The sequence below is a fragment of the Pseudorasbora parva genome, chromosome 8 (genome assembly GCF_024679245.1).
Source record: "Pseudorasbora parva isolate DD20220531a chromosome 8, ASM2467924v1, whole genome shotgun sequence".
NCBI lineage: Eukaryota > Metazoa > Chordata > Actinopteri > Cypriniformes > Gobionidae > Pseudorasbora > Pseudorasbora parva.
The window spans coordinates 29,493,410-29,511,718 of NC_090179.1; the positions used below are offsets into that span (position 1 = coordinate 29,493,410).

Here is an 18,309-nt window from a genome sequence, read left to right on the forward strand (position 1 = left end):
CGCTCACACACACCCTTCCCCCATGGTCCTAAACACACTGCCTGTTCATTCATTCATGTAGCAGACCCATCGACAGACAAACAGAGTAGCCAAATAAATGTGCACCACTCCTCCAGCTGGTCACTGTACGCTAGTACAATCTGGTTTTAGAAACTTGATCCAAAATGCATCTGCATAATATAATAATAATTTGCTTTAAATATGTAGCATTTTGATAGATCTTCTGCAATGTTAAAAAAAAAATTATTAACATTTGAACAATATTAAAAAATGTATTAACGCCATTGACAAAATATCATATTTCATTAGGCCAATGTATCGGTTTCCAAAAAAATGATTAACAATTTTATCTTGATCGTTATACCTGAGTACAGTCTATAGGAAAAAGAAAAAGAAAACGGATCGGTGCTTGCAACACAGAGCTATTACAGTTAATGCCCAGAGCCACCACTCAACTGCCCAGATGCCCCCATAACATTATGGGGGCATAAACATAAAGGGTGTCTTTTTGCCTCTTAACAGACACAAAATGCAATTAAAATGTCTGTGCAACATGAACAGGTCCCTTACATGACAACAAGATGCATTTAGCCACTTAGCCATTGTAAAAAAAAAAAAATTGTGTTTTAGACGGCTAGCTGTAGTCTCGCGCTGAAGTGCCGTGGGAACTCAGTTGTAGCCGGAAAAAAAGGCAAATAGTCCAGTTGGGAGTTCCCACGGGACTTCAGCGCGAGACTACAGCTAGCCGTCTAAAACAGGTGAATTTAAACAATGGCTAAGTGGCTAAACGCATCTCGTTGTGATGTAAGGGACCGGTTCATGTTGGACAGACATTTTAATTAGATTTTGTGTCTGTTAAGAGGCACAAAGACACCCTTTACGGCTCTGGGCATTAACTTTAACAACTTGTGTTGCAAGGACCAATCCGTTTTTTTTTTCTTCTCTATATTGTACTCACAAAGATATAACGATAAAGATAAACTTAAAAATTATTTTTAAATTCCTTTAAGTATTTGTTCAGTCAACTTAACATTGCTGAGTGAAACGAACAAACTGGGCAGTGAATCTGTGGTTCTCAGCATGCTTTACAAGGGACTGCATTAGGAGAGTAATGTCGGAATTAAAGTGTTATTTTATGTTTTTCAGTAAAGGGAAAAATGTTGGTAGTTCATGCTTGTTTTTTTATTTTTAACTATGTTGGACATTTGGAGAAGTTTCTCTAATTTTGTGGTTACCATTATGAAGAAGAATGCTGCCTTTGTTTAGGCTGTGGGCAATATGATAATGGAATTCCTCCAGCCCTCTAAAAAATGTAATTGAACTTTGAGAACAAATTCAAATGGTTTGTATTTGCTCAAAGAAAATTGTTCAGGTTTACTTTAAATTTCGTTTGTTCATATACCTAAATGGTTATATCTAAAAAATAAAAAAAATAAAAAATCAATAAAAAAAGTAGCCTGACAAGCCAGACCCACATCAAGATGTTTGGTCTGGAAACTCACCATAGACAGGGCTCAATCCGAGGGGCGGGATAAACGGTTGTCTTTCAAACTCCCTCTGCACGCGATAGGATTGCGGTACACCAACCAGAGCAACGAAGGTGAAACAGAGCTTGTTGACAGATTAAACATTCACTGTATCCGGTCGGCAAAACTCAGAACACATCTTCCCTTTTTAAGAATGACTTCAGTGCCGTTCTTTGTTCTTTTCTCAGAGAAAAGCTTAACTCCAAGCCTTCCAGAGTCGCGGTCAAAGCTGATTCGAAAGACCGCCGTTCGCCAGCTTCTGTGTTTACTGGAAGCACGCAAGCCTCAAGCAACTCGGTCGTCGTCATTATGGCCCCGCCCACCAACTCTATACACGATGTGATTGGCCCGGCAAGAGTTAGGGGAATACAGCTCAGAAGTAGCCTAGAAATCTAGACGCACCCTAGCGGCAGCAAATTTAATCTGCTGCTAGTGTCGTCTAGGAACTCTCAATACCCTTCTGAGCTGTATTCCTCACAATCTGGACGGGCCAATCACGTCGTGTATAGAGTCGGCGGGCGGGGCCATAATGAGGACGGCCGAGTTGCGTTTGCGTGCTTCCAGGAAACTGGCGAACGTCGGCGGTCTTTTGAATCAGCTTTGACCGCGACTCTGGAAGACTTGGAGTTAAGCTTTTCTCTGAGAAAAGAACAAAGAATGGCACTGAAGTCATTCTTAAGAAGGGAAGATGTGTTCGGAGTTTAGCCGACCGGATACAGCGAATATTTAATCTGTCAACAAGCTCTGTTTCACCTTCGTTGCTCTGGTTGGTGTAGCGCTATCCTATCGCGTGCAGAGGGAGTTTGAAAGACAACCGTTTATCCCGCCCCTCGGATTGAGCCCTGTCAATGGTGAGTTTCCAGACCAAACATCTTGATGTGGGTCTGGCTTGTCAGGCTAGCTCAGAAGGGTATTGAGAGTTGCTAGACGACACTTGCGGGCAGATTAAATTTGCTGCCGCTAGGGTGCGTCTAGATTTCTAGGCTATTAAAAAAAGAATATTAATAAAAAATATTTCCTCAATATAGTTGCGTGGTACCACTTGATGCTGCTTTTTAGAAGTAAATTCAACAAGTAATTTTTTGATATAGGCTATGGCTATTGTTGTGTCATCGAGTTTATGCTTAATCAAGGTAATGCTTAACAAAACATGGTGACAGACTGACTAATGTAAAGTAGCCTATACATGTCAAATTGCTGATAAAATTTCTTGATTTTTAAAAGTCAACCAACATGCATCAAGGCTTATTCTCCATATTCATAAAGTGTCTATTACCAGTAAATGTGTTATAAGCTCAAAATAATTAAGAATATTTATTCATGAGAATATTTATTTACCAATTATTTGTTTTTGTTCTGGAAGAACCAGAAACCCATAATGTCTTCACAATAATATTCAGTACAAATCAATATTTTTGTTTACAAGCAGAGTTGTTGTACTACGCTGGACATTATTTGAATAATAATAATAAATCTCCCAAAATATTTGTAGCCTACTGTTTTGAAAATATCCCAGAAGCCTCTGAATGAGCATTGTTAATCTCAATTGCGCCATCTATTGCTTAATAGTGGGCAGTAGCGTAGGCTACAGTGAATTAGAAAAGCTGTTAACTGTTATGTGTTGGTTGATTGTTTTGAATGATTCTATTTTTTTTTTTCTTTTCTTTTTTCCTTTGTTGCACTTTGAGATTTTTCGGAATGAAAAGTACATTATAAATAAAATCTATTGTAATTATTATTATTAATTAATTAATTAATTCGTTGTCAGGCAATGGAAAAAGAGCTTTAACATGTTTGTGAAAACTAAGAAACTTACACTATACGCTGGGTTATTTTTAGCCTACTACAAACCTCTGAAGGACTGGACTAGGAAGGACCGGGAAGGACGCATTGTCGGTGGATGCAAGCCTCCGTTTGAGAAACATCCCCTGGAGGGGGTGCATGGTATTGACACAAATTTCATGATTCGATTCATAAGCTTGTGGTTCGATTTCGATACAAGATTAATTTGGACTTGTTTTGATTAATTAATTTCCACTTGAAGTCAAAGAAAACATTATTCATCAGACCAGGCCACCTTCTTCCATTGCACCGTGTTCCAGATCTGAATGCCCGATGTGGCCATTTAACATGGGCACCTTAACTGGTCTGCGGTTATTGCAGCCCCATAGCAACGCAACAAACTGAAATGCACTGCGTATTCTGACACCTTTCTATCATAACCAGTATTAACTTCTTCAGCAATTTGAGCTACAGCTCGACTGTTTGATCAGACCACATCAATAAGCCTTGTCGCAAAAAATGGCATAATCAACTGAGTGTTTTTCACTTCACCTCAGGGGAGTAAATTCAGTTGGGGGGAGTGAGACACAATAAACACATTTCTTAAGATCAGTTGTTGAAGGGGACACGAACAATACAGCTAAAATCGTAGGCTACTTGTACCGCAAAGAACGTTTTGTAGCATATTGGCGTTTTGGTGCACTGAAAAATGAATATCCGTTTTCTTTTCTCTGTCATTTTATCTGACCAACAACACAAAGCAAAAGTTGTTTAAATATGAGTTAGGTTCACCATTCAGTAATGTTATAAATATTACATTTTCTTGCGTCCTCCACATAGGATTTTATAATATTTTTCAGATATTTAGATATTAATTCAGTGTTATTGATCTGCACTTGACCTACTTAGGCTACTCACCGTTCGGCTCCTTTCTTCTCTGCCGCTACAGACCTACAAAAAGCTACAGGAAACGTTTGACATCTGTAATTGCAAACAAAGGCTACTGTACCAAATATTAACATTGATTTTCGAAGGTGTTCAAATACTTATTTGCAGCTGTATCATACAAATAAATAGTTTAAAAAAAATCATACATTGTGATTTCTGGATTTTTAAAAAATGTACATTATGTCTCTCACAGTGGACATGCACTTATGATGACTCCCTCCATGATTTCCAAGAGGGATAACTTGCAAAATAGCAGGGTTCAAATTCTTATTTTCCTCACTATATACATATATATATATATATATATATATATATATATATATATATATATATATATATATATATATACACACACACACACACACACACACACACACACACACACATATATATATATATATATATAGGCACAATCAAGTATTTCATTAAAAACTGTAAAATTTCCCTGTTCGTATGGTTTTGAATTGTTTTTTTTTCTGTTTGTTGAGTTTCCTCAAGCTGTGGTGAGATTGTAGTTGCGTCCATGTGGTTAAGATGATTTTTTTTTCAAGTATGTATCGCATGTGACATCATAGATAGGATCTTTTAAGCTCAGATGTTCTGCTGACAGGTCATTTTTTTTACCCTATGCTCTTGCGATACGGGGCATTTACACTTTCACAACCATTCTGTTTTGCAGGTCGTTTCTTTCTGCAGGTAAGTGTGTCTACATGCATTAAGGAAAACTTTAAAGAAATATCAAAGTTGCTGATATATAAATTGTGTGTATATAAACATAGAGGCATAAGAATTAAATAGATTAGTGACATTTAAATGTGTTACCATTCAATATTTGTATAAATCTATTTTGTATACATAACTGATAATTTCTAAAACTAATACAAATTTCCCAGTTGATAGCTGAGAATAGGTATTTTATTTTATTTTATTGAAATGTTGCATCTAATACAAAAAAATATTTAAAAAAACACTGTCATTCTGTCTCATAGCTCACTCTCAGCTGTTTAAAATGAAAGTGAACATTTTAATATTTATATATATCCAGTTTCACATTGTGTCAAAATGTTACTTGTGGGTTTCTTTAGGTCTTACAAATCACATCATTAAAAATGTGGCCCTTGTCAGTGATTCTGGCTCTTATCACAGTGGGTGATGCCTGCCCGATACCATGTAAATGTGATGAAGATATTGACATCATAATATGTTCAAACCAGAAACTTCGGGAGCTTCCTCATCTGCCTCAGGGTACCAGACAATTATATGCTACACATAACATGATTCAAGCTCTCCCAAATGAAGGTTTGGAAGAACTGTTGGTTCTCGACCTCACCAATAATGTCTTCAATATGTCACTGAATACCAACTGGCAGAACATGAACAGACTTTCAAAGCTATTTCTCAATGGAAATGGACTGTCTACATTAGGACCAAGACAATTTCATGGACTGCTGAACCTCCAAGTGTTGGATCTCAGTGACAATTACATTACAACTCTTCCTCAGATGTTTCTATATGGTCTGACCAAGCTTCAAATCCTCAATTTGAATATGAACCGGATATTTAGTTTATCTTATGGGGTTCTGGAGGGAGCTCCTGCCCTTATGGACCTCCAACTGAGAAATAACAGGATTGAGATAATTGAGGTGGATGTATTTGAGAACTGCACTCATCTATCTAAACTCTATCTGTCAATAAACAACCTAACAACTGTAGGCAATGGGAGTTTTAAGGGTGCCATAAGGCTAGATCACCTGGATCTTAGTCGAAATGGACTAGATGCCATTCCTACCGGTATCCTTCAGGATACTCCAAGCCTCACGAGCCTCTATCTTCTAAAAAATTCCATTACTTCAATTCCTGAGGACATTTTCTCTAAGATTCCCACACTGAGCCATTTGGATATGAGTCATAATGCTCTTGTTTCCATGTCTGATGGTTCCCTCAGAGGTCTTTCACAGTTGGGCGCATTGGATTTGAGTCACAATCAATTGGAGTCACTTACACCACATGTATTTCAAGACTTGGGGAAGCTCGAGAACCTTAATTTGTATCACAACAATCTGAAGTCGCTTCCAAACATCGTGTTTAACAACTTAAGTAGGGTAACTGAGCTCCTGCTGGACAACAATAATATTTCTGTCATTCCACTGGACCTCTTTCACCCACTTTCAGCATTGCATGATCTACAATTGGACAACAATCACATTTTGGAGCTCCACTCACACACATTTATGAAGCTGAGGAAGCTTAAACATCTCGAGCTTAGCAACAACGATCTTGTGAAGATTCCCAAGAACCTTTTCAGAAGGACACATAATCTGAGGGATCTCAATCTGGAGAACAATCATATCCGCTCCATTCCAAAATTCTCCTTTAAAGGTTTAGTCAGATTACGGCATCTGAAACTCAGCAAAAACCACCTGGCAATACTATTTACAGAGCTACTGACTAGCCTTAGAAGTTTACGGGAGTTATGGCTGAACAACAACCAGATTGAAACCATCCCAACTGGATTTTTCACAGGTCTCATGGACCTTAGGGTTCTAGATTTGTCCAACAATAAATTGCATTCCATCTCCTCTGATATCTTCAAAGATCTGTTCAAATTGAAAGAGCTAGATCTGAGCTTTAATAGTCTCAATAAGCTTCCAGATGACATCTTCACAACTTTGAGAAGTCTCACAATGCTCCACCTGCAAAACAACCAGCTGACGCACTTGCCCACCAAAGTGTTTTCTGCTTTAGCCAAGTTGGAAGAGCTCCATTTGGACAGAAACCATCTCCAGCATATTCATCCAGCACAGCTGCAAGGCTTAGTGAAATTACGCGAACTCGATATTAAATTTAATCCACTGCACTCAGTGGAAAATGGGACTCTGATGCCTTTAGGAAACCGAACACTTGTCCATCTTGATGGGAATCCATGGGATTGCTCTTGTGTGTTAATTCTGTATCTAAGTCAGTGGTTTAACAATAATACTCAGTTGGTAAATTCTACACCCATGTGCTCCTCTGGTCAAAATCTGTCCTACCCAGCTCTTTTCCCATCATCATTATCACAGCATTGCACAAGCTCAGCCGGATTCTCTTTAAATGTGGAGAAACTAGTGGTTCTCATCGTTTTCTTTCTTGGTTCTCTTTTCTTATGAAATTGCTGTGCTATATTAAACTGCCATTTGTGTGGTTAAATTGTTGAGAAAAGAAACCACCACTGCTTGTGTGCAAAGGATTTATGCCTTTTTCATATCTGAAATGCAAATGTTCATCAGAGAACATGACTATATTCTAAATATATCTAAAATGTAATGTTTTACATTATTATTCCATAAAATAAACTGCTTTGCTGAATACTTGCAGCCTATTCTCAGGGAGCGTGTGACAAGACAAAGCCTTTAGAGCCCACATTCTAATGCTGCAAGAGGGGATTTCCTTTTACTCATTTCAGAACACAAAGAATCAGATTCTTATGCATTCACTCGTCTGGGTGTTTCTAAGAACTCAAAGCAAATATGTACGACCGGCTGTAATCTGTGGTTGTTTTTTTTTGTGTGTGCAAAACTAGGTTGGATCAAATTTGTCTTCATGTTTTTTTTCCATAGATATTTTCTGTACATCTTCATTTTGTTGGCCCAAGCTTGTCATAAAAATGTTCAAAGGATGACAAGAAACTGACAACTATAACATTATTACTATTCATAGATTCATTAGACTAAAATATAACTTCTGTGCATATTGTTCCCCGTTTCATAATAAAATCACTGTAGTTTTTAAGAAACAGATAATGTAAAGTAACATGTAGTAACTTAGGTAGAGGCTAGCTATTATGGAATATGTCAAGTCTATTCAGGAAAGGTGGAAGATAAGGCACATCTATATTTAAATTACATTTTAAAAGTTTTTTTGTTTTTTTAAGGTTCTCAGTGTGGAAGATTTTCAAACACTGTAGAAGCAATTAGCACTAGCACTAGGATATTACATCATGTAAATAAATCATATGACCCATTTAATTAAAATATTGAAATGTATTCATGTTGCTCACATCTTTAAACTTGTTGATATGATCAGGAGAATTTCACAATCTTACCACAATTATTTTTCATGATGGTCTTTGCAAGTTATAGAGCAGTAAAGCAAAATTATTTTCCCTATTTTAAAATAAAGTCCTACAAGGTAACAAAAGATTAAATAATGCATTTTAAAAAAAAAGTACAAAAAAAACAAAAAAAACATGAGCATTTAAAGACTAGATTACTAGATAATCTGATGAATTTGATTTATTCGTCATAAAGAGTTTTACAGGGGTTTTTTTTTACAGACTTTAAACAGATTTTTTAAAGGAACTACAGAAATATTTACATCAAACTGAAGAAATCATCTGCAATTTAACAAAGCACACATAATCCTTGTCCCAAACAATCCTGTCTGGAACAGTTTAACCATGTAATTTAAAGAGGTAGGTAAGGTATTATTCAACCTCATGTGTTTCCAAACTTGTATGATTCTTTTTTTTTTTCTGTGGAAGACAAAAGTTATTTTGAGATTATTATTTTTTTGTAAATGTCCAAAGGTGGGTGTTTAAAAAACAAGAAAAGCTGTATCAAGACAAGAGTAAACAATGAAAAACGATACCTTTAAATCTATACACATTTATGGCACCTCAGATTTCTTAGATAAGCAAAACTCTTCCCACACTTGTCACACATGTATTCCTTCTCCCCAGTGTGAATGTGCATGTGAGCTTTGAGCGAATTTGACTGGTTAAATTCCCGCCCGCATGAGTCACATCTGAACGGCTTTTCTCCGGTGTGTATGCGCTGATGTCGACGGAGATTTCCCAATGTGCAAAAACCTTTTCCGCACACGTCGCATTTAAAAGGTCTTTCGCCGGTATGCAAGGTTTGGTGAGCTTTAAGGCAATTCTGCTGCCGAAATGTCTTGCCGCACACAGAGCAGATATAGGGCTTCTCTCCCGTATGAATCCTCTCATGAGTTCTTACACCAGTAACACTCTGAAACGACTTTCCGCACACACAGCAGCTGTATTTGGTAGCAACGGCGTGTTTGTTGTGATGGTGAGATTTCAAGGTGTTAATGGAGCTGAGGGTCTCTCCACACAGCGTACAGGCGACCGGAAACTGTTCGGCATGAATAGGGAGATGCGTTTTTAAGGCGTTTGTGCAACCGAAAACCACCCCGCATACAATGCAGCCATGTCCCGTTTCCTGTCCCTCATGCAGCCGAAGCATCCACTTCTGGACAAAGCCCTGACCACACAATTTGCATTTGTGCGGTTTCTCGCGGGTGTGAGTTAGTTTGTGCGCCTTTAGTGAATCGAGCTGGTTGAAACTTCGCCCGCACGTCTGGCAGGTGAACGGCTTCTCGCCCGTATGGATTCTCTTGTGCCGAAGTAGATTGTTTCGAAAGTGGAAGTTCTTCCCACATACGTCACATTTATGCAGCTTCTCTCCCGAATGGACAACCAGATGCTTCTTGAGACAGTAAGCTTGATTAAAAGACTTCCCACAAACTGTACACATAAAAGTCTTGCCTTCGTTATGAATCCTCTGGTGATACATCAGCTGTTTGTGTTCGGTGAAGGTCTTGCCACAATGATTGCAAGCATAAGGGCTTTTGTCAGTATGAAGCTGGTAGTGCACATCCAAATTGCCTTTACTGCCAAAACGGCGACCACACTGCGAGCAGCTGAAGGTTTTCTCTTCCGCCGCATGAATGACACGATGAGCTCTCAACAGAACAAGCGAGTCAAATTTCTTTCTACAGTGTTTACAGCTGAACACTTTGCTTTTCTTCCGAGCCATTATCCGAGCATGTGTGCTTTTTAAAATGCTCAAAGCTCTAGATTCTTCCTCATCATTATCATCATCCAAACTATCACTGTCCAGCAACACCACCAACTGGGAATGGTTGCTGTTTTCTGAACAATCAGCTGATTGTTCATCCTTAAGGATAACTGTCTTCTGTGTTTTAATGGGCTTTTCAAAACAGAAAGAGAGAACAATTTAAGTCAACATGAAATGTATAGAAATGTACTATTGCGGTATACACAACCGTTCAAAAGTTTGGGGTCGGTGAGATCATTTATTTTGCTTAGTTTCGTAAGATTTTGTAGTAAAGATTTTCTATTTTATGAATATATTTTAAAATGTCATGTATTCCTGTGATGCCATTTCTCCAGTCTTCAGTGTCACATGATACTCCAGAAATCATTCTAATTTTTATTGATTTGAAAAAAGAAAAAAAAAACAGTGGAAAACTGAATTTTTCAGGATTCGCTGATGAATAGAAAGTAAAAAAAAAAAAAAAACAGCATTTATTTGAAATGGAAATCTCTTCAGTAACACTTTTGATAAATTTAATGTGTCCTTGCTGATTTAAAGTATTAACTTCTTTAAAAGTTTGCCAAGCTATTAAAGAAGTTAAAAGTCCTGAGACCTCAAACATTTAACGGTAGTGTACAATTACAACTGAGCAATAGGTTATGAACACTGGTAAATTCCTCTTGTGTAAAGTACAATAGGAACTACTTTTTCAGCGGCCCTAAATCCTTAAGTATATTTCTCATTTATCTTCTCCAAGGATTTAATAATAATAATATAATAATTTGATAAAAAGTTGACTTGAAACCAAACCAACGTTGAGATTAATTACTTTCACATTATAAACTTTGATTGTAACTGATGTAGTATTGTAAATGTTATCAAAAAATTATAAATTATGTTATAATACAAAACTACTGTCTTATAGTCATAGATAATAAGCATAACTATTTTAAAATATTGTTTTAAAAATTACTTTCAACTCTTACACACAACTTGTCAAATTGCTCTTTAGAATTATGATTAGTTCAGTTCTTCACCAGGATTTTTTTTAAAAAAGGAGTTAAAAATCACACTGTGGCTGTAACAGAAACATATAACCTCTAAGCTTATGGTAGATCTCTATGGAATGGATAGGTATTGATCAAAATCAATTTCTGTACAATCTAAGAGATCATTTTTACTTTCAAAACCTTATTGCAGTGCTCTATTATGTCTGAATAACTTACGGTTTTCTCGTGCTCAATGTCTATGATCTCCTCCTCCTCCCAGCTCACAATGATTTTCTCTTCCGAGACTGCAATGTTACAACAGATAATGAATCTTAAAGATTTGCTCTGGGAAGCATATTGATGTGAATAAAGCATGAGTAATGAATCTCACCTAGAGTAAGCTGGTCACTGGACTGACTTCCGTGGGGAGCATTTGCGGTTAGATTAGTCTCTCCCTTTAGAGTCTTCTGCCGTTTCTCAACTTGCTTTAGTCTTGTTTTCAAGCCATCCTGTGCACTCTGACTGGTTTCGAAATGCTGAAGTGCAGAGAAAAGCTGGCATATTTTCTCCACAGCTTCCTTTGCATTACTTTTTAACACACAGGTCAGATGGGTCTAAAATATAAGAACAAGTAAATTATAAACTAGTCAGTTAACACTAGAGATTATTTATTCTAAATTATGTTATGAGGGTGCCAAAATAGCAAGGATTTTATCATTTTATCTGTGACACTTTTATTTGATTGCGCGGACCTGATGCTCATATTCAGCTGAACACATCTGATTTATTGCCATATAATTAAACGATGCAGGTTATGATGTATGGCTTAAAAACAAACATGGCAAGCAAAACATTCTGTAATTTAGTAAACTTTTTGTTCACTTACTGTGAAGTCCAGGTTGGTAGTCTCGTATGCTGTAGTTTCTGTCAGTGGAGGTAACGTTAAGTCGATGAATTTAGTCATTTCTTTTACCGTTGCCTTCACAAGCGTCTCCAAAACAGAAACAACCTCAGACTCCAACAACGCCATTATTATCCTGCTGCTTTTGTAGACAGTTTATAATTTCAAGGGAGCCATTACAATCTTCCGTTACCTGCTCTCTTCTTTGTATTGAACAGCGTCGCGGTTTTGCTCAGCTGCTGCCCCTCACTGGACTGGAGTTTATTTGCAGCACTAGTATTACTTTTACAGTCTATGATACATTATGAGGGAAAAAATATTTCCAATTCCAGTTGCCAACAACAACAATGCTTTGTGTGTGTTTGCTTACAGGGTTGACTATACTTGTGAGGCCAAGTGTCCTCACTTTTGTACTGAAATATTATGACACCCAACTAGAGGACATTTTACACAGACAAACACAAACACAGACACAGACACAGACACAGACACAGACACACACACACACAGTTTCCATGTTTTATGGGGTCTTTCCATAGGTGTAATGGTTTTTATACCATACACTGTATTTTCTATCCCCCTAAACTGCCCCTGCCCCTAAACCTACCGATCACAGGAAACATTCTGCATTTTTACTTTCTCAAAAAAAAAGAAAGAAAATTCCTTCTGTATGATTTATAAGATGTTTTCCTCATGAGGACCAAAAAAATCTCACCACAAGGACAAGGATTTCAGATATTTCCATCTTTGTGTCCCCATAACGTAGGGATTACCAGCGCGCGCGGGCACACACACATGCGCACACACACACACAATTTTATATACATATGCTACATATTTTTGGGTTGACAAAATGTTTATGGTTTTGCTGACGGTTACAAAGTCAGGATATTGATTATTTACAAATTATTTGAATACTTTAATTGATCAGTAAAAGTCCCATGTTGTTGGGGCTAAAGATATTTTGCACACAATTATATTGTTCTTTATTTAGAATTTTCTCAGTTGGATCATTATATTTTGGGACTAGAAAAAAAAAAAATCTAGTAGATTAACATATCCTTAAGTGGAGCTGATTATATTGTTATAACACATTTGATTTAATGATTTAACAGGTTGATTTAACACAATGGCTTTTAGTACCCTAAAAACCCACATAAAAAACCCAACAACATTCAATTGTAATATTCCACTACGTCAGAATTTATAGATGATAAAACACCTAAAATTACAAGGGAAAACTTTTTTTATTTTTGGATAAATAAATAAATACAGTCAAGCATTTCGTTCAAATTTTCAGAAAATTATTTACAATCCTACATAGGTAAACATTACTCAGTTAAGGTATTTCAGTTCAGAAGGCTGAAATCTTTTAAAGTGGAGCGCATTTGTGATCTTTGTAATTTCTCTGATACGCAAAACTTTTCCAACACTTAGTGCATGTGTACGGCTTGTTGCCAGTGTGAATGTGCATGTGTGCCTTCAAATTGTTGGGCTGTGTGAAACTCTTCAAACAAATTTCACAGGTAAACGGCTTTTCCCCGGTGTGCACGAGCCTGTGTCTTTTCAGATTGGCCGATAAATGAAACGCCTTCCCACATGTTTCACACTTATGAGGCTTTTCACCGGTATGAGTGCGTGTATGCATCTTCAGCGAGCTTGAAAGCTTGAATTTTTTCCCGCAAAATACGCATTTGTGTGGTCTTTCTCCTGAATGCAGAAACATATGGGTTTTATACGAAGCCCTCAGAGAAAAATCCTTACCGCAGATCTCGCACTTGAAAGGTTTCTCCCCTGTGTGAAGCTGCTCGTGCATCCGGAGGGAATGTACGCTGCTGTACTTCCTGTCACATAACGTGCACGTAAAGGGTTTGCTATTGTCCGAATGCAGCTGCAGGTGAGATTTCAGTGCGTAGGCGGAGCTCAGGAACTTTCCGCACACGTCGCAGCGATGAGCGTTGCTCTTATCTCCCGGATTTCCAATTTGATTGTGTGTTAGAATGTGGTTCCTCAGGACATAATTATACTGGAAGGTTTTCCCGCACATTTCACACATAAACCGCTTCTCTCCGTGCACTCGCATGTGGCCTTTGAGAGTGCTTCTCTGATTGAATCTTCTGCCGCACACCTCGCAGACGTACGGCTTGTCTCCGGTGTGAATGAGGATGTGGCGTTTCAGAGTCCCGGAAAGCGCAAAACTTTTCCCACAGACGTCGCAGGTGTGCGGCCTCTCGCCCGTGTGTACTCGGAGGTGGTGTTTCAAAAGTTTATGATACTTGAAGGTCTTATTGCAGTGGCTGCACTTTATCGGCCTGTCGTTTGAATGAATTCTCTTGTGGTAGTTTAACGTGCCAATCAGGGAGAAACACTTCCCACAGGTGTCGCATCTGTAGGGTTTTTCACCTGTGTGCACCCTCTGGTGCATGTATAAACTTCTTTTGATTGTGAATCCCTGTCCACATATTTCACAGGTAAATGGTTTGACTTCTGCGTGGACCAGCTCATGGGCAGCAAGATCCCTGAAGCTCTTCCCGCATGTACTACAGGGGAATTTCTTCTTCTCGAACTTCTGCAAGTGTTTGCGAAGGTGAGTCTCCAGCGCTCTCAACAGTGTGAATTTCTTACCACACTTTTCACAATTGTGTGGCCTCACGATTGAGTGCACACGTTTGTGCTGCACAAGAGAAAACATCTTTGAAAAGGCCTTTCCGCACTGCTCACATTCAAAAGACTCTTTGCCTTGTGGCTTTTCAGGTTGCTTGGCTGATGTCTGCAACACACCTTCCTGATCTTCAGACCATCCCATGTCATCAGCAGCTGGTAAAATGAAAAACATTACATCCACATCAATCATAGTCTATTCATATATTCACAGTTTAGCAAAACTAAAGCTAAGAAGCTAAAGAAGCACTGAGCCTGGTCAAATTTGCCCATGGCCTCCTAATAATCCCCATATACTGATTGGCTGTCTCCTTTCCACCAATCAGCTGGTGTGTGGATGACCATCTGGCACTATATGGATGCTGTCACATCATCCAGGTGGATTCTGCGCATTGGTGGTGGTTGAGGAGACCCCCCCCCCCCTTCTATATGTAAATCAATTTGAGTACTCAGAAAAGTGCTATTTAAATGTAACTAATTATTATTATTATTATTATTATTATTATTATTATTAAAAAGGTAAACATCAAGACAAAGAATGTGCTAAAAGGCTTCAATAAGGTCACTTTTTATTTCAGGTTGACTTTCAGAAATTAATACAGTTCTTTCTAATATTTTTTATTGAATTTTGAAGGGGTTTTGGGTTTTTTATTCTATTTCTATTTCTATTCAGTTTTAGTATTTCAACTTATTTTGTTAAAGTTTTTTATCGAATATTTCAATCTTGATTTCAGCTTATATTTTTCAGCTTTATTTTAATTAACAAAAATCATTTTTAATAGTTAAAGGTTCAGAGAGACTATCTATAGAAAGCTATAGCTTTGAAAGCATGAGATCCCTGTCTGAGGATGTGAACAGCTCCAGGTAGAACATCACGTGCTGCCATCTTGTAATTATGGTTATGACATGGCGTGAATGCAACATAAGCTCGTTGTTTTGGTTTAGGAGAAACAGTAAATGGTGGCTGATGTTTGTGTTGCGCTCTGTGACTTTCTATAACTCTGCATAGCCTAGTGGAATATGCTGATGTCGTGTGATGTCTGCGAGAGCAGGGTGTGCGGAGGTATGGACAGTTTTTGACAGACAGGTAGGACAACCTATGATTGCATTCGGACCGAACTTAATGATTGGACAAACATTTTTTAGTCCGATACTTCCACAGAAGTTAGGTACATGTTTTAATATTTCGGCCACTTCTATTATTGATTGCAATCAGTATGTGAGTATAACAAAAAGTGTTTGCCTACCTATCCTTTAACAATAACAACACTGACATTTATATACTAATTATGCATGAAAGTGTTGGTACTGTACAGCAGCAGCAATAATGATTTAGATGTTTTCAAGACAATGAATGATTGCAAATAGTAGGCCAAGTAATTTCATATTGAAAGCTGGGACTCTTACCGTCACTGATGAATCCTGTCTGAATGGCTTCTTCTGCTTTGTCCTCCACCATAAGATACCGACTTGCATCATTTTCCTGTATATGCTATAATTCACATTACATGTAAATGTTTCAATCAACATTTAACACCCAGTAAGTTATATGCTTAAAATAAATATTCACCTCAGTGCTTGAAGGTTGCTGGTGAGACATTGCTGTAAACTCATTCAGAGGACTCACAGAGAGAGATATAGCATCTCCTGTGAGAGAGGAACAAAACAAAAATGACCACAAAAACTAAAGTAGAGAGTGTTACATCTGCAGGTCTCTAGTGTGGCCTGATATTGAAATGAAGTAACTTACCCTGAAGTTCTTGGTTTTGGATACATGCAGCTCCACTGAGCAAGACACGTCCCATCTGAGATGAAGTCTTCCTTATGTCATCTCGCACATTTAAACACATTTGTGCTGGAACTGGTGCAACTGATGAACAGTATCTGAAGAGACTGCAAATCTTCTGCACTGCTTCTTTGGCAAATCTTTCCATTAGGGAATTAAGCTGCATTGATACAGGAAAAATACTATGATTTTTTAAAAAACATTATGATAAAAACATTATGATTATAAAAAAACATTATGATAATTATTATAATTAAAACTAAAAAAAAATTTAATAGACACAGCAAATATCTAAATATTGTATTGACTTAGAAAAAATAATTAATAAAAAAATTAAATATATAACTTAATTTAGGTTTATGAGTTTATAGGTGGCGTGAAAAGATTATATGAGTCGGTCGTAAATCAAATAACATGATCAATTTCATGTTTAAAATACAATATAAAAAAGAAAATTATAGTACCATAATTACCAGGCTGTAGTGTAAACAAAAGGAGGATTATCTTTCACTCTTTTAATAACCTAATAATTACAACCACGCACGTTAAAATTCCAATAACAGACTTTCTTACCATATGCATCTGAGTCTCGTTTGATTTGTTGGTGAGATGAGATTCACCGTAGCTGCTAGTAAAAGCCTTTCGTATCTCCTGCTTAGCAGTGTCCGTCAGTAATGACATGATCAGAGTGGTTTGACTCTGAAAAAGCTCATACCGGGCCATAGTGACCACAGTTAAAAGACGTGCAGCAAACCCAACTCAGTTTGTTTGACAGCTCGCCAGAATCAAAAGAAAATACACAACGTTGAACTCAAAAGTTGCACTGGGGAGAAACTACTTCCTCTTTGTTTATTATATTTTAAAATAAAAGTACCTGAATTATATACCACAAAAGAAACAAAACTTAAGATGTATGATTTTGTGTGAGCTAATCTGTTGAGGGCATTTGGCTGCTTTGAATAAAATTCATCCTAAAAATATTACCCATTATAACCTCAGTGACGGAACACTTCAGAAAGAGAAGAAACATTTTCAAAATAAAAGTCTTAAACGATACATGCGCCAGCTTAACTAATTACAAAATAATGATAAATAATAATAAAGTTACTCATTAGGGGCCAAGCACCGAAGGTGCGGAGGCACCTATTGAAATCGTTAGTGTTCCTATTATTATTATTAGGGGCCAAGCACCGAAGGTGCGGAGGCACCTATTGAAATTGTTAGTGTTCCTATTATTAGGGGCCAAGCACCGAAGGTGCGGAGGCACCTATTGAAATTGTTAGTGTTCCTATTATTAGGGGCCAAGCACCGAAGGTGCGGAGGCACCTATTGAAATCGTTAGTGTTCCTATTATTATTCTGCTTCTTCTTCTTCTTCTTCCGCCATAGGAGTCTCTGGCAGCCCATAGAACCGTATGGTAAAAAGTTGTGAAATTTGGCACACTCATAGAGGCCAGTCTGAGCTGTCACTATAGCAAATTTGGTGCCTTTAACTCAATCCCTCTAGCGCCACCACCTGTCCAAAGTTTCACTCATATTTATGCTTATAACTTTTGACCCCTAAGGGCTAGAAACAAAATTCTTTTTTCATCGGATTCCTTGGCTCAAGCCGATTCGATTTCACCCTATGATGTCATTTTCCGGTATGCAAATTTTCCCGCCATTTTGAATTTTCTGAAAAACCTACTTTTTCGAACTCCTCCTAGGCCGTTGCTCCGATTTTCACGAAAATTGAAACAGATCATCTTCAGAGCATGTTGACAAAAAGTTATGGAATTCAAGTTGATTCGTCCAATCGTTTTCAATAAACGCACAAACAAATTTTACGTGGAGGTTGCAAAAACACACTAAAGGCTATATCTCCGCAACGCTTTATC

General features: G+C 37.6%; 3 protein-coding genes across 3 annotated transcripts; 1 reads left to right on the forward strand and 2 right to left on the reverse strand.

Annotated features, from left to right (window-relative positions):
* The first annotated feature begins 4,863 nt into the window (after nt 1-4,863).
* si:dkey-182i3.11 (insulin-like growth factor-binding protein complex acid labile subunit) lies at nt 4,864-7,539 on the forward strand. Its single transcript, XM_067451752.1, has 2 exons — nt 4,864-4,952; nt 5,342-7,539. The coding sequence occupies exons 1-2, from the start codon at nt 4,884-4,886 to the stop codon at nt 7,403-7,405; spliced, it is 2,133 nt and encodes a 710-aa protein (XP_067307853.1). The 5' UTR covers nt 4,864-4,883; the 3' UTR covers nt 7,406-7,539.
* A 1,346-nt stretch (nt 7,540-8,885) lies between these two features.
* On the reverse strand, nt 8,886-12,314 carry si:dkey-182i3.10 (zinc finger protein ZFP2). Its single transcript, XM_067450698.1, has 4 exons — nt 11,972-12,314; nt 11,477-11,699; nt 11,323-11,390; nt 8,886-10,249 (listed from the first exon to the last, which is right to left on the reverse strand). Exons 1-4 carry the CDS (start codon nt 12,113-12,115, stop codon nt 8,894-8,896), a joined length of 1,791 nt encoding a protein of 596 aa, XP_067306799.1. The 5' UTR covers nt 12,116-12,314; the 3' UTR covers nt 8,886-8,893.
* A 987-nt stretch (nt 12,315-13,301) lies between these two features.
* Nucleotides 13,302-17,541, reverse strand: si:dkey-182i3.8. The gene is made up of 5 exons (XM_067450697.1): nt 17,007-17,541; nt 16,398-16,593; nt 16,218-16,294; nt 16,055-16,139; nt 13,302-14,803 (listed from the first exon to the last, which is right to left on the reverse strand). Exons 1-5 carry the CDS (start codon nt 17,154-17,156, stop codon nt 13,359-13,361), a joined length of 1,953 nt encoding a protein of 650 aa, XP_067306798.1. The 5' UTR covers nt 17,157-17,541; the 3' UTR covers nt 13,302-13,358.
* Nucleotides 17,542-18,309: the final 768 nt, after the last annotated feature.

Bases quoted from the DNA above. Each gene is read 5' to 3' on its own strand.
- si:dkey-182i3.8 (XM_067450697.1), bottom strand. From the start codon at position 17,156: ATGGCCCGGTATGAGCTTTTTCAGAGTCAAACCACTCTGATCATGTCA. The intron at 16,140-16,217 runs GTGAATATTTAT...TGTGAATTATAG, and splicing joins AGCAACCTTCAAGCACTGAG to CATATACAGGAAAATGATGC. The intron at 14,804-16,054 runs GTAAGAGTCCCA...TCATTTTACCAG, and splicing joins GACAGGATTCATCAGTGACG to CTGCTGATGACATGGGATGG.
- si:dkey-182i3.11 (XM_067451752.1), top strand. From the start codon at position 4,884: ATGCTCTTGCGATACGGGGCATTTACACTTTCACAACCATTCTGTTTT. The intron at 4,953-5,341 runs GTAAGTGTGTCT...GGGTTTCTTTAG, and splicing joins CAGGTCGTTTCTTTCTGCAG to GTCTTACAAATCACATCATT.
- si:dkey-182i3.10 (XM_067450698.1), bottom strand. From the start codon at position 12,115: ATGGCGTTGTTGGAGTCTGAGGTTGTTTCTGTTTTGGAGACGCTTGTG. The intron at 11,700-11,971 runs GTAAGTGAACAA...CTTATATTTTAG, and splicing joins CTACCAACCTGGACTTCACA to ACCCATCTGACCTGTGTGTT. The intron at 10,250-11,322 runs GTAAGTTATTCA...TGTTTTGAAAAG, and splicing joins ACATTGAGCACGAGAAAACC to CCCATTAAAACACAGAAGAC.